This window comes from Pelophylax lessonae, assembly GCF_965119305.1.
Source record: "Pelophylax lessonae genome assembly, chromosome: 11".
Lineage (NCBI taxonomy): Eukaryota > Metazoa > Chordata > Amphibia > Anura > Ranidae > Pelophylax > Pelophylax lessonae.
The window spans coordinates 183017428-183043023 of NC_138778.1; the positions used below are offsets into that span (position 1 = coordinate 183017428).

Consider the following 25596-nt stretch of genomic DNA (forward strand, 5'->3'; position numbering starts at 1 on the left):
ATCGTAGGTCTTTGGAGAGCTCTTTTGTGCGAGGCATCATTCATATCAGGCAATGCTTCTAGTGAAAAGCAAACCCAGAACTGGTGTGTGTTTTTTATAGGGCAGCTGTAATCAACACCTCCAATCTCATCTCATTGATTGGACTCCAGTTGGCTGACATCTCACTCCAATTAGTTCTTGGAGATGTCATTAGTCTAGGGGTTCACATACTTTTTCCACCTGCACTGTGAATGTTTACATGGTGTGTTCAATAAAAACATGGCAACATTTCATTCTTTGTGTTTTATTAGTTTAAGCAGACTGTGATTGTCTATTGTTGTGATTTAGATGATGATCAGATCACATTTTATGACCAATTTGTGCAGAAATCCATATAATTCCAAAGGGTTCACATACTTTTTCTTGCAGCTGTATATCAGATGAAGGAAAAAATATTGGGTAATTGGCTCTGCCTGTAGAGAAGATTACAGTGTGTAAAATAAATAAATAAATAAATGCACCGTGATATGTGTATAAAATGTGGTATACAATAAATTATCTGTGCAACAAATATTATATATTTATATTATTATATTATTATTATTATTATATATTATTATATATTATATATAAAAAACACTGATTGATAAATATCCCAGTGATAAGGTTCAATCTGAGTGACAGAGTATATATAAGATGAATAAATATAATCAAGCAGTGAATAAATAAAAGTACAATGGTGGTAATAACAAGGTAAAGTGATAGTGGCAATATTTATATATACACACATAGTAGTAGTATATCCTACCTGTATTTCTTGTCTCGCCTATGGGTCACAGCAAACCTCTTTAATCGGCACTATTAGTTATGATTGGCATGTTCATTTCTTTCCCCGCCATGTTATTGGAGCCTCTAGTAGCGCCGACTCTTCCGCTGTCTAGATCCTTGGCATTTACCGTTGCCTGGTAACCACCGTATACATAAGGGAGTGTACTGGAAGTGATGCCACGCTGCAGAAGACGTCTGATGACGAAACGCGTACAGCGCCGTCACATCACTTCCGGTTTTGGCATTCTAGTGGAACGCATTGCGTTCCAAGACGCTATTACCTTGCTCATATCCATCACTATATTGTGAGTACCCATCTTTTGTATTATTTTGCTTAAATAAAGGCTAAACAATATTACACTATCTAGCTTTCTTTCGCCCTATATGACCCTCCTGCCCCTATACACCATTGAGTGGCCGGAGTCCACCCACGGACCACTGGACATACTACTGCCCTGATAGGAGAGGAGCATAAGATCCTGCTTTTCTTCTGGGACATCTTGGACCCCCAGGGACGCCCCCCGACATCCCCCCATTACAGAAGAGAGTTAGGAGCCAACGGAAGGAGCTTCATTTGCACCTCAATACCCGCTCTATACCCCTGTGTGTGGTGGGTATATCTGGTTAGTAGGTCATTTTACTTTAGGGGTCACCCAGCACCTCGCCAATTACCCACCACGGGGTCACTGTAAGATTGATTCACAAGTCACCTGTACATCTATCAAGTTACGGACTAATCTATTTCTCATACAGCACTATTCTATTACTGGCTATTAGAACTTTATCCCAGCCAGGCACTATATCATATCCAATAGTCACTTTCTGTGCACCCTATTGCACTATTTGTTGTCACATTTATTTGTATTGAATGCATAAACCACTTTTTATATTTCATATTTTATAGTGTAAGTTCCCAGCACTCCTTGCCACTGTCACTTTACCTTATTACCACCATTGTACTTATTTATTTTATTTATTCACTGCTTGATTATATTTATTAATCTTATATATACTCTGTCACTCAGATTACACCTTATCAATTAGCCTTATTAATCAGTGTTTTTTTATACGTTGAATTTATATTCTCATTTTGTATACGTATTTGTTGTAAAAAGTACTTTACTATCACGTTGATGTCCCCAATAGAACACATACAGTAAAAAATAGAATTATATTCATATTTTTTTTTTTTTTTTTTTTAAGGGAGCAGCAGCTATAGAAATAATGCCTTTAGAAAATAAATGCCTGTGGGATAATTATTGCAAACCAATGCACATTTATGTAAAAAAAAAAAACAATTGTTTGCCATTAAAAAGAGAGTGTAATGTGATCTGACCTTGCCTGACTGGGCCACATAAAAAAGGTCAAAGTGCAAATCCTCCAGTATTGTGCGTCATTGTGTGCATGTGCAAGTGAGAACAAGCTGTGGATTCCATACATAGCTTAGGAGATGTATGGATAATGAAAGCTGCCGACACTCCTTGCTGAGTATGACATGGAAAAGATCAAAACTCTGCAAAAACATTTATTACTTTATACTGTATTTTTTGTCACACTTTTTTATATAACTAAATTCTAAAAGTACCTTCACAGGTAGGTGACACATGGCAAGTTTATGTTGTTCTAGATTGAGTGTGGTGATTATTTCCCTATCCATGAGCTGTACAAATCTTCTGAGCCTGTCAGCGCACAGATATTGATCCTCTCTTATCGAACTTGATCATTGGCAGGTGTACAGTATGTATAAAGGAGAAGGGCTGTAGTACCTGTAGAGAATGTTCAAGGAGGAGTTTACAGCCCACTGATATAAGGGGCTTTCCCAGAACGTAACCCATTGGTGACTAGTAAATAAACAGTATTCCTATAAAGCTGCACAACAATTACTAGAGATGCACCAAAACTTCGGCGGCCGAAACATATTGGCTGAAAAAAGGTGTTTCTCTTTTGTTCATTGATAGACACAGTTTCTGATGATGGACACAGATCTCAATGTTTTTCTGCCTAGTCAGGAGTAAGGACCTAGCTCCTTGCTGGGATCTTTGGTCCTGGCATTTTTTTAAACTGAACTTTTTTCCTTTTGTTGTTTTTTCTTTCTAGCATTAAGTCTGTTCCAGTGAGAACTACAATCAACTGCCGGACTGAGTGATGCACTGGATACCCTAGATCCTTACTATCTCCCCAGCCTGGCCAGTGAGCAAGTGCAGACAGCAGCTCCGCGCTAGGTCGGCTGCGACATAGCCCCACAAGACGGGGGCTGGCCGGCGAGTGAAACACCTCACAAGGACGCACACGACCAGGTCGGGGCCTGAGTCGCAGCGTACCTCTGGCCCGCAGCACCCCCCATTCCAAGATGGGGAGGTGATCTGCCCTGAGTGGTGCCCGCCTGGTTTCGAAGGTGCGGTGGGTAGTATCCCTCCTCTCCTCTGGGAAATTTTGGGGTGGACGCGGGCCCCTCCCTGGGTTGGTTGGTCCCTCCTGTGCCCTTCCTACTAGATTGGCTCCCCTTCCTCATAAGTGGGTTCACCTGTGCTAGCTACCCCTAGCCCCCCTGGCTGGGGTGGCTGTACTGATGGGTGTAGGGTGTGTGGGAGAGGTGGTTGGAGGGGGGGTGGGAACGCACTGCGGCAGATCCAGATTTGCTGTTACTATGTGCCATATTGCCCTGGATGGGGGTCCCCAGCTAGGCCCCCCTTGTTGGATGAGGTACCTGATGGGTTCCTAGAGTCCAGTAAGCCACACTCCCGCCAAGTGGTGCCGCCATTTTCCCATGGCTGACTGCATGGGGGCTCGGCGGCCATGTTTGTGTAGCCCGGCAGCCATGTTTTTATAGTTTCCCATTGAAGTCTTTGGGCAGCCATTTTCTTGTAGCCTAGTGGTGCTCAGCGGTGGGCCTCTAGCGGCCATTTCCTCTTCCTTTCTGACCGGCGTGGAGCAAGCAGTTTGGCACTTTCTCTCTCACTACTAAAGCAGGGGTGGTGAGTCCATGGGGCCTCACGTGTAGCCAATAAAGGGCAATATAAGCTGTAAACAACTATCTGAATAGTATATCTATATATTTAGCGCGGCACTTTTATATCTTTCCATTCTTTTACAACATTGTTGTGTTGCAGTGTCTGCAGCTATATGTATTTGACATTGGCAGTAATTCTTTATATATTTAGTCCATGGGGCTCCTCCTGCTATAGCAGTGCTGCTTGGTGCGCTGGGACCTGTAGTGCCATCAGTACAGCGGTGGTTGATTTTACAGCATTTTCCCAATTTTTTTGTGCAAACACTACTGGTGTTTGGACAGAGCAAGTGTCACCATCTGACCCACTCTCAGAGGCTGCCGGACCCTCTGAGTCTCAGTCCGCCCTGGCGGCCATGATCACGGTCCTGCAGTCACTGGTCACTGGTGTCAAATTGGATATGGCCCTACAGAAGAGACATGGAAAAAAGCGCCATACACCTTTACCTGCTTTCTCTGCGTCCTCAGATTCTGAGGCTGATTTGGCCGCCCCGGACGCGGGTCACCCCACAGGGTCTGCGTCCACACACTTCGAGTGCTCAGATAGTGAGGATGAGTCCTCTTCCACTACATATGTGCAAGAAAAAGCGCTTGTGGAGGCACTGATTGTATCAATGCGGGAAACTTGAAAAATTGAGGACACAGCCAATGCTGCGTCGGCCATGCCAGTGCAATTTGGTACCCGCAGACCTTCCAAGGCGACTAAGATTTCCCCTTTCTCACTTATTTTGACGAGATTGTCACTGGCCAGTGGGGTTTCCAGAAATGCATGGTAAGGATACCTAAGCGTTTCGCTAGGAGGTATCCCTTTGTGCCAGTACAGGATTTGCTCTCACAAGGGGTCATTGTACCAGTTCCTGAGTCGGAACCTTTTCAGGGGTTTTACTCAAAACCTATTTGCTGTTCCCAGGAAGGAGTGTAAGGTCCGTCCAATCTTGGACCTCAAGGCCCTGTACCGCTTTGTGCGGGTTAAGAAATTCAAAATGGAGTCCATTCGCACCGTAGTGGCTTCCCTTCATCAAGGGGATTTCCTAGCCTCTATCGATATCAAGGACGCTTCACAGGTTCACAGGGACAAAATGGTTCTCCGTGCCTGTCAGTTGTTCCTTCCTAAGGCCATCTCAGGTTTTCACTTGAATGAGGACATTGTGTTGCCTTCGCTGTGTCCTAAGCCATTCCCTGGATGTGGTTCGAGCCATCAGGGTGTACCTGGCGACTGAATCGATTCGCAAATCATTTATTTGTCCTTACAGATGGTTCTCGTAAGGGGCAGGCCGCATCTGCTGTGACCATTTCCAGATGGATCAGGCAGGATCAGGTGCAGGCCTATTCCATTAAGGGTCAGGTTCCTCGTTTCCCTGTTCAGGTGTATTTTACAAGAGCGCTTGGTGCCTCCTGGGCCTTCCGTCATCAGGCGTCAGTGGTCCAGGTTTGCAAGGCGGCCACCTGGTCATCTGTGCACACATTTACAAAGTTTTACAAGGTGGATGTCCTGGCATCTGCGGATGCTGCTTTTGGCCACAAAGTTATGCAGGCCTCTGTTGCAGCGGCTACGGCCTCTTGAGGGTGTGTTTTTTTCCTGGTAGGTGAGTTCCAATTCTTCCTGGTTGGGCTCTTTGGTTACCTGGTTGGCTATGTTTAGCCCTTTTTGGGAATTCTGTTTTTTGCTGTTTCCCACCCCTCATGATGACACTGCTTTGGGACGTCCCAACGGTCAATGAAGATATGAAGCTGTGTCCGTCAATGAACGAAAGAGAAAACTGGATTTTTGTCTTACCGTAAAATCCTTTTCTCTGATGTTCATTGATGGAAACAGCACCCACCCCTCTGTGGAGTTGGGTTACGTATTCTTCTGACACTGCTTGTTACTAAACTGAGATCCTATAGCAGGAAGTGAGAGTATACCCCCTGGGACTACCCTAGGGACGTAGTCAAGCTTTTTTAACTCTTTTCCGCCTACTCCTAAGGAGAGCAGCATAACCCAACGGTCAATGAATATATGAAGCTGTGTCAATCAATAAACATCAGAGAAAAGGATTTTACGGTAAGACAAAAATCCAGTTTTCTCTTTTGTTCATTGACGGACACAGCTCCATATCTTCATTGACCATTGGGACTTCCCAAAGCAGTGTCATCATGAGGGGTAAGAAACACAGCAAAAAACAGAATTCCCAAAAAGGGCTATTTTGCCCATAGCGAAAAAGGTGCCGATAACAGCGCCGAAAATGCACGCAATTTTGCTGCAATATTGCTGCAATTTTACCACAATTTTACTGTGCTTATGGTGTGTTTTTCATAGATCATGTGACTAGAAAAAAATGCATTAAAAACGTAGCACGGATGCGTAATTGATGCGTTCTTGCTGCGTTTTCAATGCATTTCAATGAGGAGGTGCATTTTTGGTGTAGTTTTTTTAACTGACCAAAAATGCAGCAGGCAAGATTTTTAACACCAAAATGGACACACAACAGACCAGTGTAAAAACATACATAGACTTTAAAGGGACATGTTTTTTGTGAGCTTTTCTTGTGCTAAATGTCCCGATAATGGCTAACAATCAATTCATATTCATTTAAATTTATGATATTAATTAAAAAGTCAAATACATTACAATTATATTTAAATATATATATATATATATATATATATATATATATATATATATATATTTATTTATTTTTTTAAGCTGTCATTTTCAGTTTCTGTTTCGTCCAAATGCATCCTGTTCGGCACCAAAATTTATATTCGCTAATTCTCTACTATCCTTTTAATCAGTAACTTAAAAAGATATTAAACCCTCAGTTTGTTAAGTACTTTCTGCGGCTGATTTAACAACTTAGTGAGTATGCAGCTTCTTTATCGTTTTATCCATGCCTGTTTTCCAGTTTAAACTGGTGCCATGACCGCTGCCCCAGATTTCCTGTTTTAGTGTAATGCCTGGTACATGCGATGAGATTATCGGACGAATGATCATCCATTTTTTTTGCATGTTAATCTCATAACGAAAATGAAGAGGTTACTAAAGGTATGAAATTTTTAGGATGACAGAATAAAAATTCTGAAGTAACGTAATGTGTTGTATTTCATTTTCAGAATAAATGAAAATCTCACGATCTGGTATCGAATGAGAACATTTTTTGCATTTGTCCCATTGAGTAATATCAGATGAACTGTCATGATCGGCTCTTAAAAGTGTACTAACCAATCAGATTATCGTACGATCGCTTCGAAAACTGTATTTTTCATACAATTTTCTGATTATGTGTACGGGCCTTAAGACCTTTTACTTGCAGCATCCTATTAAGCCACTCTTGCATGCAGGGACTAGAGTTACGTCTTCCTACACTGTGTGCAATAATAGAAACACACAGCCCCATAGCCTAAGGCAGACTATACATGATTAATTCTCTTTCGTTCAACCAGCAAGCACATAATTGAGGTGGATGAGGGAATCCCTCCTGCGGAGCTATTGTATTCTAATGGCGTGAAGAATTTTCCGCCGTCAGAATACACTCATTAGCACCAGCGGCTATAGCCGCCGATTGCGAAAATTTTCTTCTGTACAACCAGCCTGCCCATAGATGGATCCAGGATCCAAATTTAGCTGGTTTCCACTGAACCAGACAAATTTAGATCCATCTATGGCTGGCTTAAGATGGCAAGGCACTCCCCTGCTCCTAGGGGGCAAGGCACTCCCCTGCTCTTAGGCTCTGAGGAAGAGGCTAAGCCTAGAAACGCGTAAGTCTTCAAGCTTCAGAGGATGATATACCCTTTGGTTCTGATGCTGATGGCAATATATCCATTTGATATTCTTGTACCAAGAATTTGTTTGTATTTTTATACCTTCTATCAAATAAAATCTTTATAGGGGATAATGCACTAGGCGGGTGTGCCCTTGTGTTTGTTTTTCGATTTTACTCCCCTGCTCCTCCCTACCCCCATTCCTCACCACTACCTTCAGACCCCCACTGTGAATGGACTGACTAGAGACTGCACTGTCAACTGTTAATTATTTCCTGTAAAAATTAAAAACGGAAAGGAAAGCATCACTGAGAGCGCAGAAGCAACCCGCATTGAAAACTGTGAACTGCAAATGCTGGGATAGGAATTTTAACAAATAGTTTACTGGGGAATATTTATTTTATTGTGCTTGGTGTGTTAAGCTAAAAAATGCAGAGAATTTAATACTAACTTAACGTAATCTGCAGACATAAATAGCTATAATTGTCATGTCCTGATGTTGTAACTTTACCAGATATTGAAACCACGAGTTGGGGATTAGCCATGGTTAGGCAGCTAATCTGTCATCTAATGCTCTGTTGACGATAACAGATTACGTGTTCCAAAACAGGAAGGTGAGCAGCGATTTAGTAGACACAAAATCCCAGCCCTGGAGGCAGTAATTACCGGTCATACCAATGATTAGGAGAAGGTAAGCTGCAAAGGTTACAACTTTGCCAGTGAATCAGTAACCATCTCACAATGAAGTGTGACAAACCACTTCACTGGTTACTGGACTAGACAGGAGGTGTTATATATTTACCAATGTCTAATAAACAGCTCATCATAGTAAGACATCCACATTTCACAACATTTGTGTACTGCACCTCATGTATTACAACTTCCTATATACTATAATTTTTATCTAAATACATAATCTGTAGGCCACACCTTTCACATTTTCCTTTGCAGGCATGTCACTGAGTTTGTAACAAGCACATCTGACCAAGCATCCCCATATACAACTTAAGGGCCATGTCAGCGTTTGGGTTTTGTCACTTTCAGGTGCCTGTCAGTAGAATACACTATATGATTCAAAAGGAAACATCCAGGAGGCATTGGGATATCCCTATATGACAAAAAATGGCCAAGTAGAAATCCACTGGAAGAATAGCACTCCACAAAGCAGCCCCTTAATGGTTAGGTGAAGACAAAATGGTTAAACCGAATGATTAATGTGTGATGTCAACGTAGCAATATACCACTTAATGATCTCAAAATGGAAATGTGATACCACAAATAAATATACTACACAAATAGAACCTGCTAATTGGGTAGTCAACACTATACCAATAAATGCCAATACCAATAAATGCTAGACTGACAGATGGGTGCTGCAGCCTGCAAATAGGGAGATACTCCATCTAGTATGCACACAAGGGGAGAAAGAAACAGACATAAGGGCCACCATAGTGTAGTATTGAAAACAAATGTTGCACTTACAACAGCAAGTAGGAGGCAGGCAAAGGTGACAAGATTCGCAGCACCGGGGCTCAGCTATGACCATCAGGTAAGTCAACAGGTGACAGCCAAAGAGATGGTGTATTGCACTGGGTGTTCCTGTATAGAAGCTGGGGCTCATCCCTCAAATCAGAAAGTGGCCGCAATGACAGGGAATGTCCCCCTCCGCCTGGTGCTGACATCACTTAAGGAGCATGCACGTGTCTCAAGGCATATCTGCCTCTTCAACAGGATTTTCTGCAAATCTTGTCACTTCTGCCTGTCTCCTACTTGCTCTTGTGATTGCAACTTAAGTTTTAATAAAGTGTTTGTTTTCAATACTACATTATGGTGGTGCTTTTACCTGTTTTCTCTCTCTTATTGGGACAGTATAGAAGAAGTAAAAAAGACAGAGAAAACTGTCTCACATGCAACCAGGGCTACCCTCCAATAGGCCGCCAGGAATGTCACTCAGAGCTTAAACCCACAGAAGGAATGGCAGACCAAATTGTTAAAAAAGTTAAAAACAGCTTTAGTTATTCACAAAACAGCAACACATTTCGGAGGTAAAACACAATCCCCCTATATGAAATCCATAATTCTACCCCACCTGATTTATTACCAAGCAATACTTTTATGATTTCTTTGCCATCTGCCTCCCTGAGTCTATTTTAACACTTGAAACTTTACTAAGCTCTAATGAAGGGAAAAATGTTTCGCCCCTAAAGCGCATTGGCTGCTTTGTTAATAATAAAACCGTTTTAAACTCTTTTATTCACTTGGTCTGGAACTCCTTCTGTTGGTTTAAAGCGGAACTAAATCCATCAAATTGAAAGTTTCAAAAAACAGTGCAGCATCATAGCAGTTGAAGATAAAACAGAGGCCAAGATGGCAGCTTCCTTGGCTGAAAACAATACGAGGGTTTAGTTCCACTTTAAGCTCTGAGAACCCCATATGTGATGAGAGTTTATCTTTAAAGTGGACTGAATGTGGCTCACAAGTCATTACATGAGAACCCCTCGGTCCATTAGAGAGAAGATCCCACCTCCACTACCACTGAAGGAGAAGAGGGCCCTCTGGCAATCACCAGATTGGCCAAAGGGCTTTTGGGAAGAAGGTATGTTTAGGTGGTGATGAAAGCCAGAGTTTAGCTTCAAAAAAATGTTAAATTTCCTATTACTTTATGCTGTATGGTTGACTACCTACCACCAGAACCGTAAGCAAGAGGAATGCTCTCCAGGGGCATAGCCAGGAGTAAAAACTCAACAGCAGTTCTATACCTTCATTTCTCTATCTAAACATAGAAAAATTATTTGACTGGGGTTCTACTTTATGACTTTTCTTTCTCAATAAACTCACAGATTTTCTGTTCACTTTTGATTGATCTAGGCCTTGTTAAATCCCAGGGATTTTTTGGTTGGTAAATATGAGGATTCCAAGAAATGTTTGGCAGTAATCCAAATTAATCATATTAGTTGCAGACAATGCTGTTCAGTTTATAGAGGATGTTATGTGATTGTTTTTTCAGATGGAACATTAAGTGATGTCACAGACACTTCCACATTTACTACCGTCTGATTGAATTCCTCTGCTGCATGCCTGTGTGTAACCTACTTTAGAAAAACAATAAAAAGAAAAGGGCGCATCGACCTAGCGCATTACCTTAATAAAATGAATTAGATGATAAAACAGCAATAAATGTACTCACAAGTGTGAATTAAGTAAACACCTGTCATAACAAGTGAGATTGACTGCCTGAAGGTCTAATCAAGTCCATCGGTACTGCCGGAAGACCACGAGGCGTCCAAAAATGGCGTAGAGTATTCAGAGTAGTGAATTTGATTAAGAGGGTTCGCCCTTGAAACGCGTCAGCCATTTTCGGACGCCTCGTGGTCTTCCTGGCAGTACCGATGGACTTGATTAGGCCTTCAGGCCGATGCGCCCTTTTCTTTTTATTGTTTTATTGTTTTTTAAAGTAGGTTACACACAGGCATGCAAGAAATTTAATTAGACGGTAGTAAATGTGGAAGTGCCTGCGACATCACTTAGGCTCCGTTCACATCTAGGCGTTTTGGGGCGTTTTTGGGGCGTTTTTCTGCTCTAGGATCAGCTCTCAAAACGCCCAACAAGACAAATCCTATTCATTTCAATGGCCCCTGTTCACATCTGAGCGTTTTGAGGCTGTATACAAAACGCCCAACGCTCAAAAAAGTACATGAGCTTCTTTTTGGGCAGATTACAGGCGTTTTCCATTGATCTCTATTCAATCTAAAAACGCCTGCACAAAAATCGCGGTAAAAATCGCGGTAAAATCGCGGTAAAAAACGCCGCAAAAATCGCGGTAAAATCGCGGTAAAAAACGCGCGAAAAACGCTACGCTCAGGTGTGAATGTAGCCTTAATGTTCCATCTGAAAATACAATCACATAACATCCCCTTTAAACTGCGCAGCATTGACCTCACTTACTATGACATGTGATTACTTAATCCATGTTTGTGAATACATTTATTGCTGTTTTTATCTTCAAATACATTTTATTGAGGAAATGCGCTAGGTCGGTGCGCCCTTTTCTTTTTATTGTTGTTTTTCAGTCCGAGGATACCTGTCAGAGAAACGGCCATGCTGCAACTGGCAACTCCGCCAGTACTTCCAATGGCCGCAATGGACTCAGGCCATAGACTCATTGTAAGTGAAATGGCTGTGCTGCAACTGGCAACTTTGCCAGTACTTCCCATGGCTGCAATGGACTCAGGCCATAGACTAATTCACTGGCCTATAAAAGGACTCTGCTCAGCCCATCTGATTGCTGGATTGTCTTCAGCTCTTCCTGTTTCCTGTGTATTGTTACTTCCTGGATTCCAGTTTGACCCGGTGTTCCGTGAGAATTACCTACCCGTGAGAAAAACCTACCCTCGTCACTTCCGGTGCACCCTCAGTGTCTGTAACGCGGCGGTGACATTAAAACAGCTGCCCGACAATATGAATCATCTCCGCTCCTTCCCCTGACACTTCACTGATGTCGGCTAGTAAATATAAAAGCCCCGCCGGGTGTATGAGAAGATACATAACGGACCCGCCAGCCGCTTTTATATTTACTCGCCGACATCAGTGAAGTGACAGGGGAAGGAGCGGAGTTGATTCATATTGTCGGGCAGCTGTTTTAATGTCAACGCCGCGTGGGTAGCTTTTTTTCACGGACACCCTAATACTGTCATACTACTGCGCATGCCCAGTAGTCAGCTCCTTATCTTTTTCATTCGGTTTCCGGGGCTCTGAGCATGCGCAGTGCTGCGCTGCTCAGCTGTTCCTGCCCGGAAGTGACGAAGGTAGGTTTTTCTCACGGGGTAGGTAAATCTCACGTTACACCGGCTTGTTCCTGACCTGTCTGCTCTCTCTCCTGGCTTTGACCCTCGGCTTCATCTGACCATCCGATCCTGCTCCAGTGTTTGACCCTCGGCTTGTGTGACCATCCCTGCTCTTTTGCCCTCTGCCTGACTTCTAGTGTACCGATCCCGGCTTGCTCAACGGACTTGCTTCTGCTCATATCCCCTTGTCTTGGCGCCTGTTTGGACTGATACCTGTGTATGACCCTCGGCCTGGCTTTTACCTGCACATTGCTTGATTCCCTGGAGTTCCTGAGAGTTGTTCCGGATACCCTTGTGAACCTCTACCTGCACTCCACAAGCATCCAGTGCTCCTTGGGACGCGTCACCTCCTGTCCCACTTCCAGGGGTGATTCGCACCGAGCTGCAAGGGAAGCCCTCTCAGCATTTCGGCCTCTACCAAGAAGGGATCTGACAGTACAATCCAGCCATGTCAGAGGCCGACAGAGGTGCTTCCCAGCTCGAGACTCTTTGTCAGCAAGTCTCCTCTTTAACACAGGCAGTCCAGAGACTGCAGGACGGTTATTTTCAATTAGAGGGTCGAGTGTTGAACCTAGCTGGCGCACCCTCTCCTTCCGACCCCAATCAACCTCCTGCCAGCTCCGGGGGCACCTCCACTCAGCAAGGACCAGCCAGCCCTGCTCAGGCAGCCATGGTTTTCCCACCTGAACCCAGGGTACCTACACCTGAACGCTTCCGTGGGGAACGGAGAAGGTTCAGATGCTTTAAGAACGCATGTCTCTTGTATTTAGCCCTTCAGCCCAGAACATTCTCTTCAGAGACTGTCAAAGTAGGATTTATAATTTCTCTGTTGTCAGAAGAACCCCAGACCTGGGCCCATAACCTCCTTGAGCAAAAGAGCCCCTCATTGAACTCTGTAGACTCCTTCTTTCAGGCCATGGCCCAGTTATATGAGGACCCCCAACGGACTGTTACAGCTGAATCAGCCCTACATGCCTTACAACAAAATAAACGTCCTGTAGAGGACTATACCATTGACTTCCGCAGATGGGCTGCGGATACAGACTGGAATGAGGCAGCACTCAAGTACCAGTACCGTCACGGATTGTCTGAAGCCCTTAAGGACGAGTTAGCTCGGGTAGAAACCCCTACGTCGTTGGAAGGTCTAATCTCACTGGCAATCCAACTGGACAGGCGCCTGCGGGAGAGACGCTCAGAGCGCCTTCAAGGGGCCCAACCTACCTGGGTACTCCCGAAAGTCCCCCTTGCTGCTTCACCCCATCCTGGGCCTTCTGTCTCCGGGGGATCTGAAGGAGAACCCATGCAGATTGGTTTAATCCGTTCTGCCTTGACCCCCGAGGAAAGACAACGTCGCCGTCAAGCGAACCTCTGCCTTTATTGTGGGGAATCTGGCCACTTCCTACGCAATTGTCCTGTGAGACCCAGTAAGTCCTATTCACGACCTCTGCTGAACTGTCAAGTCGCCGGGTCATCCCCTACTCATCTTATTCTCCCTGTCTCCCTACAGGTAGCAGAAAAGAAGATTCGGCTTCTGGCGATCGTGGATTCCGGGGCATGTAGTTGCTTTCTGGACCGTTCTTTAGCTCAAAGACTGGGTGTCCCCATGCAAGCTAAGGAACAGCGACTCCATATTCTTCTGGCTGATGGTTCTTTGCCCAGTTCCGGGCCTGTTACTGAAGAAACGTGCCCCATCTTCACCACGACAGATTCCCTTCATCAGGAATTCCTCCGATTTGACGTCCTTTCCTCACCAATGTTTCCCATTATTTTAGGACTTCCCTGGCTACAGGCCCACAACCCACAGATTGACTGGGTTAAGAGAAGGATCTCCTTCACATCTAATTACTGCCTGAACCATTGTTTCCCACCTGGATCTGATACTTCTGCTGCTTGCCTGGCCGTCCAACCAGTACATGATCTCCCGGAAAATGTCCCCGCAGTTTATGAGGAATTCATGGACGTATTTGATAAAAAAAAGGCCCGAAGCTCTGCCTCCTCACAGGCCTTATGATTGCCCTGTAGAACTTCTGCCCGGAGCCGAGATTCCTTTCGGAAGGATATTCCCGTTATCTGAGAAGGAGCTAGAAACCCTCCGGATTTATATTAACGAAAATTTGGAAAAGGGTTTTATCCGCCCCTCCTCCTCACCAGCAGGGGCCGGGATATTCTTTGTCGAAAAAAAGGATGGCACACTAAGACCTTGTGTAGATTACCGGGAGCTTAATAAAATTACTATTAAAAACCGGTATCCTCTACCTCTTATCCCAGAACTGTTTCACCGTTCCGGGCAGCTCAGATCTTTACCAAATTGGATCTCCGTGGAGCTTACAACCTTGTTCGCATTAGGAAAGGAGATGAGTGGAAGACGGCGTTCAGAACGCGGTTTGGCCATTTTGAATACCTGGTCATGCCTTTCGGGCTGTGTAACGCCCCTGCTACCTTCCAACATCTAGTTAATGACATTTTTCGGGAATTCCTGGATCTCTTTCTGATTGTCTACCTAGATGACATACTAATTTTTTCCTCCACTCTGGAACTCCACCGGACCCATGTTAAAAAGGTACTATTTACTTTAAGGAAACACGGACTTTATGTGAAACCAGAGAAATGCGAATTCGAGAAGGACTCCATTCAGTTCCTGGGTCTCATTATCTCAACAAGCGGCATTTCCATGGATCCACAGAAAGTGCAGTCAATTCTCGATTGGCCAGCCCCCTGTGATAAGAAAGGAGTTCAACGCTTCGTGGGGTTTGCTAACTTCTATCGGAGGTTCGTGAAGGGGTTCTCTATGATTATCTCCCCCATTACCCAATTGACCCGCCAACAGGTCCGTTTCCATTGGTCACAGGAAGCTCAAACGGCCTTTGACAAACTGAAGACGTTGTTCACCTCAGCACCTATTCTCCAGCATCCTGATCCAACCCTACCTTATGTGCTTGAAGTGGATGCTTCAGAAATAGCCACTGGAGCAATATTATCTCAAAGACAGGGCCCAAAGACTCTTCTGCACCCTGTGGCTTTCTTTTCCCGGAAGATGACACCTCCGGAGAGAAACTATGACGTAGGGGATCGGGAACTCTTGGCCATCAAATGTGCCTTGGAAGAGTGGAGATACTTACTTGAAGGGGCTACTCATCCCATTTTGATATTCACAGACCACAAAAACCTGGAATATCTCAGGACAGCAAGACGCCTGAGACCCCGTCAAGCTCGATGGGCCTTGTTCTTTTCCCGGTTTAACTTTCATCTGACTTACAGGCCAGGGTCCAAGAACGGGAAAGCAGACGCCTTGTCCAGAATGTTTCCAGATACCCCAAACACAGCTGAACCTAACACCATCCTCTCGGCTCAAAATTTTTTGCTTATTCAAACGGATCTGCAATCAGCAATTAAGCAAGCCTCAGTTCAATGTCTCGAGCCTGGGACCTCTTCCTTGGAAAAACGCGGGGGATTCTTGTGGTTCCAAAAAAGGATTTTTGTTCCTTCACAGATCAGACTACAGGTCCTAAAGACTTTGCATGATCACAAGCTTGCCGGGCACTTTGGGGTCAGGAAGACATGTGAACTCATTCAGCGCCACTTTTGGTGGCCCAATTTAGTTCAGGACTGTAAATCCTATGTGGGTTCTTGTATTACGTGTCAGCGTAACAAGGGGGCTAAGACCAAGTCCTGGGGCCTGTTAAGGCCATTGCCCATCCCGGAACAGCCCTGGAAGCAACTATCCATGGATTTTATAGTGGAATTACCACCTTCAGAAGGTTTCACTACTGTCCTGGTGGTGGTGGACCGTTTCTCGAAGATGGCGCACTTTTTGCCTATGATTGGCACACCTTCTGCCGTGGAAACAGCTAACATGTTTATTAAAGAAGTGGTCAGGCTACACGGTCTCCCGGACAGTATAGTATCGGACAGAGGCGTCCAGTTCACCTCCAAATTCTGGAAAGAGCTTTGCAAATCCTTGTCCATAGAGATATGCCTATCATCAGCCTACCACCCGCAGAGTAATGGTCAAACGGAAAGGACCAACCAGACCCTTGAACAATACCTACGTTGCTTTTGCACTTGCTCCCAGGATAACTGGGTCTCTTTACTTCCGTGCGCAGAATTTGCGTATAATAACGCCCTGCATTCTGCAACCAACCAGACCCCGTTCTGGGTGAATTACGGGTTCCATCCTTCTTTTTTGCCCAGTGCTTTCTCAGAAACATCAGTTCCTGCAGTGCAAGACCGGATAATGGCTATCAGGGATAACTACCGGGTGCTACAGGACTCCATATCCAAAGCCCAACAGGAGTACAAGAAATTTTATGACCGCAAGAAAAAGGAAAATCCTATGTATAAGGTCGGGGATAAGGTGTGGCTCTCCTCTAACAATCTACGACTATCTTGCCCTTCTAAAAAATTGGGACCAAGGTTTATTGGGCCTTTTAGAATCAAAAGGATGAAAAACCCTGTGGCTTTCGAACTAACTTTACCTAATTCATACAAGGTCCACCCTGTATTCCATGTTTCCCTGCTTAAGCCTGCAATTTCTAGCCCCTTCCCAGGGAGGGAAGAATTGCCTCCACCTCCAGTTTCAGTGGAGGGTGAACCTGAATATGAAGTGGAAACCATTCTGGATTGTCGAAGAAGGGGTGAGCTCATACAGTATTTTATTAAATGGAAAGGTTACCCCCCTGAAGACAATTCCTGGGAACCCGCTAGTAACCTGCATGCCCCCAGGCTGGTACAGGAATTCCACAGGAGATTCCCGGAAAGATTGGCCCGGTTGGGCATCCGGAGGCTGCCCCTTGGGGGGGGGCACTGTCAGAGAAACGGCCATGCTGCAACTGGCAACTCCGCCAGTACTTCCAATGGCCGCAATGGACTCAGGCCATAGACTCATTGTAAGTGAAATGGCTGTGCTGCAACTGGCAACTTTGCCAGTACTTCCCATGGCTGCAATGGACTCAGGCCATAGACTAATTCACTGGCCTATAAAAGGACTCTGCTCAGCCCATCTGATTGCTGGATTGTCTTCAGCTCTTCCTGTTTCCTGTGTATTGTTACTTCCTGGATTCCAGTTTGACCCGGCTTGTTCCTGACCTGTCTGCTCTCTCTCCTGGCTTTGACCCTCGGCTTCATCTGACCATCCGATCCTGCTCCAGTGTTTGACCCTCGGCTTGTGTGACCATCCCTGCTCTTTTGCCCTCTGCCTGACTTCTAGTGTACCGATCCCGGCTTGCTCAACGGACTTGCTTCTGCTCATATCCCCTTGTCTTGGCGCCTGTTTGGACTGATACCTGTGTATGACCCTCGGCCTGGCTTTTACCTGCACATTGCTTGATTCCCTGGAGTTCCTGAGAGTTGTTCCGGATACCCTTGTGAACCTCTACCTGCACTCCACAAGCATCCAGTGCTCCTTGGGACGCGTCACCTCCTGTCCCACTTCCAGGGGTGATTCGCACCGAGCTGCAAGGGAAGCCCTCTCAGCATTTCGGCCTCTACCAAGAAGGGATCTGACAATACCCATTGTCCTGAGAGGGCAGCAAGACCATTGGAACTAAGAAGGGATTTTACATTGTGTACCCCTGGGTCAACCATTGTGAGCGCAGGAGAATATTGGCTAACCTACTTTAGAGGCAAGGGTGTCAAATCCATCTATAGTTCTAATCATTTACAGTACCTGATTCTATGAGCATGGAAATCCCAAGTCTCATGGAAGAATCAACATTCTGTAATTTACTGTACAAAGAATCTAACTTGGTGTCAAAAGAGCCTGCTGCTTTGCTATAGGAATTTCAACTTCTAGAATATTTTTAACCTTACTAAACTTTCTGCATGCTAATGTGTCTTTTAATAAAAAACAAAGCCGTGAGAAAGTGAAACATGACTTACTCAAACTAACCTGTTCGTGCTATTTACAGCTTTAAAGTTTATCTAAACCCTAATTTTTTTTGTGAAGGACTAAAAGTGAAGGAAATTTCAAAATTATTTCACCAGAACAGGAGTTGAGGGGACCTACCAATGGGGCCACCTGTTCAAGTGACATCTTTCTGAGAAGAGGTGTCCTGTTGTGCCTACAGGTAGCAATTTCAACCATCCACTACTCTATCCAAAAGTAAAAAAAGTATTTTTGCTTTGGATATAGTTTGAAGCCAAGCTTTGAAAGGTTTGCGTCACTCAGTAACCACCACCCTCTCCTAGAAATACTATTAGCTTTGGCAGGATGATGATTTAATGACTTCACTGCTTTCTAAGTCACAGAACCGAAGCAAGCATGCAGCAGGTGAAGTCAGAACTGTTATTCTTCATGCATGTTCCAGGCCAATATCTCAGAATGTCTAAAGCAAATAGATTAGTGGAACAAATATCTAACATTTTCAAAAGTTTTAGCAAAGGCAGCCTCCATATTTTTTTTTTTTTTTAGCAAATGTTTCATTTAAAGTGAATCTTTCAGTTCCCAAAGCATATAAACATATTGGTGTCTTCATCACATGCTCTGTCTGCAGTTTCAAATACACAATTGTATAATTTATTGTATTCATTAACGTTTTGCCTTACCTGAGCACATCTCGCCCTTGTACCGCAGACAGGAGAAGTCATCGCATTCACAGTATTTCCCCCACACTTTGCCAAAGTCATTGGTGTGACAAATGCACTGGCCGCACACACACTCTCCTCTCCGGGAACAGAGGACTCCTTTGTCATTTTGGCTGCAGCGGTCTTGTTTTGAGGGGTCATAATCCTCCTCGGAGCACTCACAATGTGGTCCTAACCAGCCAGTGTAACAGTCACAGATTCCACAGCTGAGGGTCCCATTTCCTTTATTACAAGAGTCGCTGTTTCGCTCATCATACTGCTGACACTCACAGTCACACTGGAAGTGTGCCGTCACAGTCAGGGAATCTTTAAATCCCACAGGTTTGATGGTAAATGTCTTCACCCTCTCTGTGGGGCAGCCTCGAACTTTGGCTTCAATGGAAAAGCTCACCTGCGAGATTAAACGAGATTGGTCAGTGATACTATCAAAAGCCACAGGAACCTAGTGCAAACATTAAATTGGTGTCACATTGCATTTCCTGGAATATGCTTTAACTTTCTTCTTCAGCTCTTCAATTTCATAAAAGGTAAAATTGCACTTTTTTAATGGCTATAAAGCCCACTACAGTCTCAAACAACAGTAAACACAATGGGAGATGGGACATTAAAAAAAAAAAAAAAAAAAAAGGGAAATGTTGTTTTTTTATGTATATGAGTGCACAGGTGTTAAAATATATTTATCAAAACTACGCAAATTGGAATTCGCCCTAAATGAGCTGCAGCAAGTAAATGCATCCGATAACATACATGCAAATTAATCAAAAAACCACATGCCAGGCTATTGATTAAGGGCTCTTTCACACGGGCGGTCCAATCAGATCCGCCTGTCAGTTTTTTAGGTGGATCTGATCGGATGCCCCATTCAGCCCTATGGAGCAGCGGATGTCAGCGGTGTCATGTCCGCTGCCACCCGCTGCCACCTGCATCCGATCCTGTCCGTGAAATCCGGACGGATGGAAACCCTATTTTCCATCCGTCCTGGGGATCGGATCGGATGGGATCGGATGAGAGCGGACAGGCGGTCCGCTCTCATCCGATTCCCCATAGAGAGCAGCGGGGGCTGTGACACCTCCCTCTCCACACTGCAAGCGGAGACGGAGCTGTCATCCGCTGGCACAGCGGGGATCGCGGATCGATCCCCGCTGAGCAGCACGGATCCGCCTACGGCGGCGGACCGTGTGAAAGAGCCCTAAAATATATTAGTTGTCAAGATTTGGCCTTCTGACTTAAAGCGTTTGTTACCTCAACATTTCATATTCCTGATATGTGCCTGCTGTACCATGTACTTGTATAAGAAATTATCCTGTTCTCTTTGTATTGCTTATTTGTTTGAAATCCCTGGTGTTCCTGCTAGTCCCTCTGATTTCCTATTAACAACTGACCACACTAAGCAGGAGAACACACCCTGGTCAGTTCTCTAGCTATGCCAGAAACTTAGCCTGCTCTCCTCCAATGATCACATTTATCCTGACACACCCGTGCTGCACAGCCATTTAATGGGAAGCTCGGTGTACTGCTGCTTCTCATCCCCCAGCTCTTCTGCAGTTGAGAACAGAGGGAATGTGATCACTTAAAAAAGGGGCAAAGCGTATTTATAATGTTTTTCAAAAAAGTTTTGCCTTTCATTTCTTCTTGAAACTGCATGAGTTGTTTTACAAGGTGATCCTTTACAATTACTTTAAGGGACCCAAGAGAAATTGTATCTTTACAACCACTGCAGTTACTGTATGCTTTAAGCCAGCCTTACATGGATCGAAATTCGGCTGGTTCAGCAGGAACCGTCTGAATTTCGATCCATGTATGGGCAGGCTGATTGTACCCAAGTCGATCCATTGATGGACTTGGGTACAACCAGCGGGTCAGATTTTTCTGCATGCAATTACTGCCAGCAGCCATAGCTGCTAGCAGCAATTATTGTATTCTGCTGGCTGGGTAGGCTCCCTGCACCTTCCCTGCTTGCAGAGTACAGCAGCGCTGCGGGAAGCCTTCCCCCTGTGTTGATAGGGGAATTGAGCGATTTTCTTTTCTTTCCACCAAGGTGGAAGGAAAGAAAATTGATTAATCTATGGCTTGCTTTAAACTATGACTATACCCGTTTAGGCCCAAATGCCTATAGCTACTCTCCCTACAAATACAAAAATCACTCAAGTCTGCTCACTGATTTGCCTGTTTATGAGTTTACATGTTGCTTTCCTAAATTCATCAGGCAGTGACTTTATCGAAACCTTCTATGCATCAAAAAGTCACTGTTAGGCATAAATAACTAGCTACGTCTACCAAGAGGCTTCTTTTTCAACTAGAGGTCCTGGGAATATCTCTGAATGCACTGTCTGGAACATGGGACCTGGGTGAAGCAGATTTTCCTTCATCACTCATCTCTGTATCCACCATATATACAAATGCTTCTCGCAACTTGACAAACATTGTATAAGCATAAACTACAGCATAACACATAAACACAAGGACAATCCTACCTAACTCTCTGGGTTTGGCTTGTGACTTCTATACAAGTTACATCCCCATACTTGCCAAGAATCCTTGTCTTTGGCAAGTCATGTGCATATACAGTAAGTTGCCAACATTTCTTTTATCCCTAGAAGACAGCTTTCTGTTTTAGGAGAACGGTTTGTGGTTTTGAACACCCTTAAGTAAACTGTAGTGTTGCAGTCTGTTTATAGTATCCTGGCTCTGTCAATATAAACTGGAGTATTTAGCTGCAGTAAGTGATTTATAAGCCAGTTCAAAGTGTAACAAATCTGGCCAGCTGAAACTCATCATATAATAAAAATATACATAAACAGAGGTTACCTTTAGTGAAATGTCAAAATAGTCAGTAAATACAGATCTATTGACAGCTAATTTTTTTATCTTTTTTGTAAATTTACAATTTTCCTATTAAGTGGAGCATCACATCACCTGGAGCTTCCATGTTTGTCTGTTTTTGTGATGGCTGGCCCTAAAGTCCAAGTCTACCTTGAGTATTAGGCCTCATGCACATCGGACGTTTTTACAGCTGCTGTTTTTGACTTCAGGCATTTTTTCTGCAGCCAGTAAACTCCCCAGCATATTATCCTATGTGTCCATGCATACATAGACTGTCATCAGTGTTTTTTGGCAGAGGAGTTTTCTGGCTCGAAAAAAAACCCCAGAACTAGTGGGTTGTAGGAGGAATTTTTCAGTTGTAAAAATGCTCTAACTCCGATAAAAGCTTAAAAACCCTGAAAAACGTAACATTTTTGAGCCATAAGCTTTTGTGGGAGTATAGTTTTGCTAAAGAAAAGCTAAAAAACATATCAGCTAAAAAAAACACTGAAAAGCGCTGAAAAACGCTACTGCAAAAATGCTGCAAAAACTCATTCTACAGCTACAGTTTTCTACAACTAACGCTACTAGCATTTGTATAACGTCCAGTGTGCATGAGGCCTAGTGCTAAAATTGTAGCCACCAGTGCAGTCTGAAAAAAACAAAAAAAAAACAGCTAGTATACTTAATTACACTCAGACTCAGTCCCCCAAAGACTCACTGCTCCACTTCTACATTGAATGATATCCAGCATTTTATTAGCCCACTTCATGTAAGCCCAGGGTGTCAAGGCTTAGCCCCACACCCTGGACTCACAGTAGAGTATTACCATATGATGCCACTTCCTGCAGCATTTAGGATCCACCCACCACTGGAGAACAAAGAAGGTATATAGGACTTGTGACAACACTGAACCCCAACATTGGGGGTAAAAATGTTGACATTTTTTCTTTAATAATTACTTTCAAAGTAACTGGAATTAAAATTGTTCCAAAGAGAGAACGGGGGCAAATGATGTGGGCAAACAAGCCTGGAAATGGGCTTTATTGACCAGCTCAGGAGTAGTGATGTCGCGAACCTAAAATTCGCCGTTCGCGAACGGCGAACGCGAACATCGGCAAATGTTCGCGAACCGGCGAACCGGGCGAACCGCCATAGACTTCAATAGGCAGGCGAATTTTAAAACACACAGGGACTCTTTCTGGCCACAATAGTGATGGAAAAGTTGTTTCAAGGGGACTAACACCTGGACTGTGGCATGCCGGAGAGGGATCACGCAAAAAAAAGTTCTTAAAAATTATAATTTTTTGATAGAGAGCCAATTATTGGAAAAATTAAAAAAAAATAAAAATAAAAAATTTCTTTGGATTTAGCATCTGGGGGGTCTAAAAAGTGTACCTGTGAAGTTTCAGCTCTGTAGCATGTCCAGAACCCCTAAAAAACAGCATTTGTCTTATATTTTCAGGAATATGACTTCTCTGCGGCTGGCTTTTTCTCTTGCAGGCATTTATCGGGCATTTTTTTAGGCAGGCATGTCATTTTTTGTATTTAGTGTCTGGGGGGTCTAAAAAGTGTACCTGTCAATTTTCAGCTCTGTAGCATGTCCAGAACCCCTAAAAAACAGCATTTTTCTTATATTTTCAGGACTATGGCTTCTCTGCGGCTGGCTTTTTCTCTTGCAGGCATTTAGCGGGCATTTTTTTAGGCAGGCATGTCATTTTTTGTATTTAGTGTCTGGGGGGTCTAAAAAGTGTACCTGTCAATTTTCAGCTCTGTAGCATGTCCAGAACCCCTAAAAAACAGCATTTTTCTTATATTTTCAGGAATATGGCTTCTCTGCGGCTGGCTTTTTCTCTTGCAGGCATTTAGCGGGCATTTTTTTAGGCAGGCATGTCATTTTTTGTATTTAGTGTCTGGGGGTCTAAAAAGTGTACCTGTCAAGTTTCAGCTCTGTAGCATGTCCAGAACCCCTAAAAAACAGCATTTTTATTATATTTTCAGGAATACGGCTTCTCTGCGGCTGGCTTTTTCTCTTGCAGGCATTTAGCGGGCATTTTTTTAGGCAGGCATGTCATTTTTTGTATTTAGTGTCTGGGGGGTCTAAAAAGTGTACCTGTCAAGTTTCAGCTCTGTAGCATGTCCAGAACCCCTAAAAAACAGCATTTGTATTATATTTTCAGTAATACGGCTTCTCTGCGGCTGGCTTTTTCTCTTGCAGGCATTTAGCGGGCATTTTTTTAGGCAGGCATGTCATTTTTTGTATTTAGTGTCTGGGGGGGTCTAAAAAGTGTACCTGTCAAGTTTCAGCTCTGTAGCATGTCCAGAACCCCTAAAAAACAGCATTTTTATTATATTTTCAGTAATACGGCTTCTCTGCGGCTGGCTTTTTCTCTTGCAGGCATTTATCGGGCATTTTTTTAGGCAGGCATGTCATTTTTTGTATTTAGTGTCTGGGGGGTCTAAAAAGTGTACCTGTCAAGTTTCAGCTCTGTAGCATGTCCAGAACCCCTAAAAAACAGCATTGTTCTTATATTTTCAGGAATACGGCTTCTCTGCGGCTGGCTTTTTCTCTTGCAGGCATTTAGCGGGCATTTTTTTAGGCAGGCATGTCATTTTTTGTATTTAGTGTCTGGGGGGTCTAAAAAGTGTACCTGTCAAGTTTCAGCTCTGTAGTATGTCCACAACCCAAAAAAAACAGCATTTTTCTTATGATTTTTAGTAGAAAACTAATGCAGTGTCTTTCCAGCTGTCTTTTTTTCTTTCTGGCAAGCTGAAATATGATATGCCAAGGCAAACATGCCTATCAGTTGAGCTATGACACAGACAACACTGCACACATGGGGAAATATGTAAAACAAAAAACAGGAAAAGGAAATTAGGTGACGGTCACAAAACATGATATTGTGATTGGCCAAATAAAAAGTCGCCTCGAGATGAGGTCGCGCCAAAGTCGTGCTAAGTCGCGCCAAAGTCGCACTGGAAGCGACGCTACTTTAGTGGTAGCGGCAGTGTAAACCAGCACTAAAACATCCAGTGTGTGAATACGATCAGGTATGATGTTTTATCGGTCAAGTAGTGTAAGGGTTACGCCCGTCGCCCGCTTCACAGTGACAGACCAAACTCTGACAGACCAAACTCCCCGTTTAACAGTCAGTCAGTCCATTTGCACAACCGCAAACTCCCAATTTGCACAAGGTTGGATACCAAGCTAGCCATGTCCCGTTCCTTGTCCTCACTGACATCATTGAAGGTCTCTTCCTCCACCCAGCCACATACAACACCAAGGGTCCCCGAAAGGTGAGAACAAGCCCCCTGGGACGCCTGCTGTGGCTGGTATTCCACCTCCTCAAAGCCACCTTCCTCCTCTGACTTCTCTTCTTCAGACTCCTCTCTCTGCGTTGCCACAGGTCCAGCAATTGACAACGACAAGGCTGCTTCTGGTGGTGATGAGGACCACAACTCTTCCTCTTCATGCTCATCTACAGCCTGATCCAGTACTCTTCGCAGGGCACGCTCCAGAAAAAACGCATATGGGATGAGGTCGATGATGTTGCCTTGGGTTCGACTGACCACCAGGGTTGTCATCTCCGCAAAAGGACGCATGAGCCTACAGCCATTGTTCATGAGCATTCAGTAACGCGGCCAAAAAATACCCAGCTCCGCAGAAAGAATGAAAGAAAATGAATGTTTTTTTTTATGAAAAATTATCCTGCGGATCGCTTTTGGTCTGTACACAATGAAGCAACGACCTTATCATCTGGGGTGTGCCAACACAATCCTAGAGGTGATCGCTTCATTGTGATACGCAAGCCC

General features: G+C 44.1%; 1 protein-coding gene across 1 annotated transcript in view; it reads right to left on the reverse strand.

Moving 5' to 3' along the window:
* Nucleotides 1–25596, reverse strand: part of ITGB3 (integrin subunit beta 3) — a 158095-nt gene that overhangs the window by 30864 nt on the left and 101635 nt on the right. Inside the window, exon 10 of the mRNA XM_082272407.1 lies at nucleotides 18943–19372. Within this exon, the coding sequence (XP_082128533.1) occupies nucleotides 18943–19372 (430 nt within the window). The remainder of the gene's footprint in view (nucleotides 1–18942; nucleotides 19373–25596) is intronic.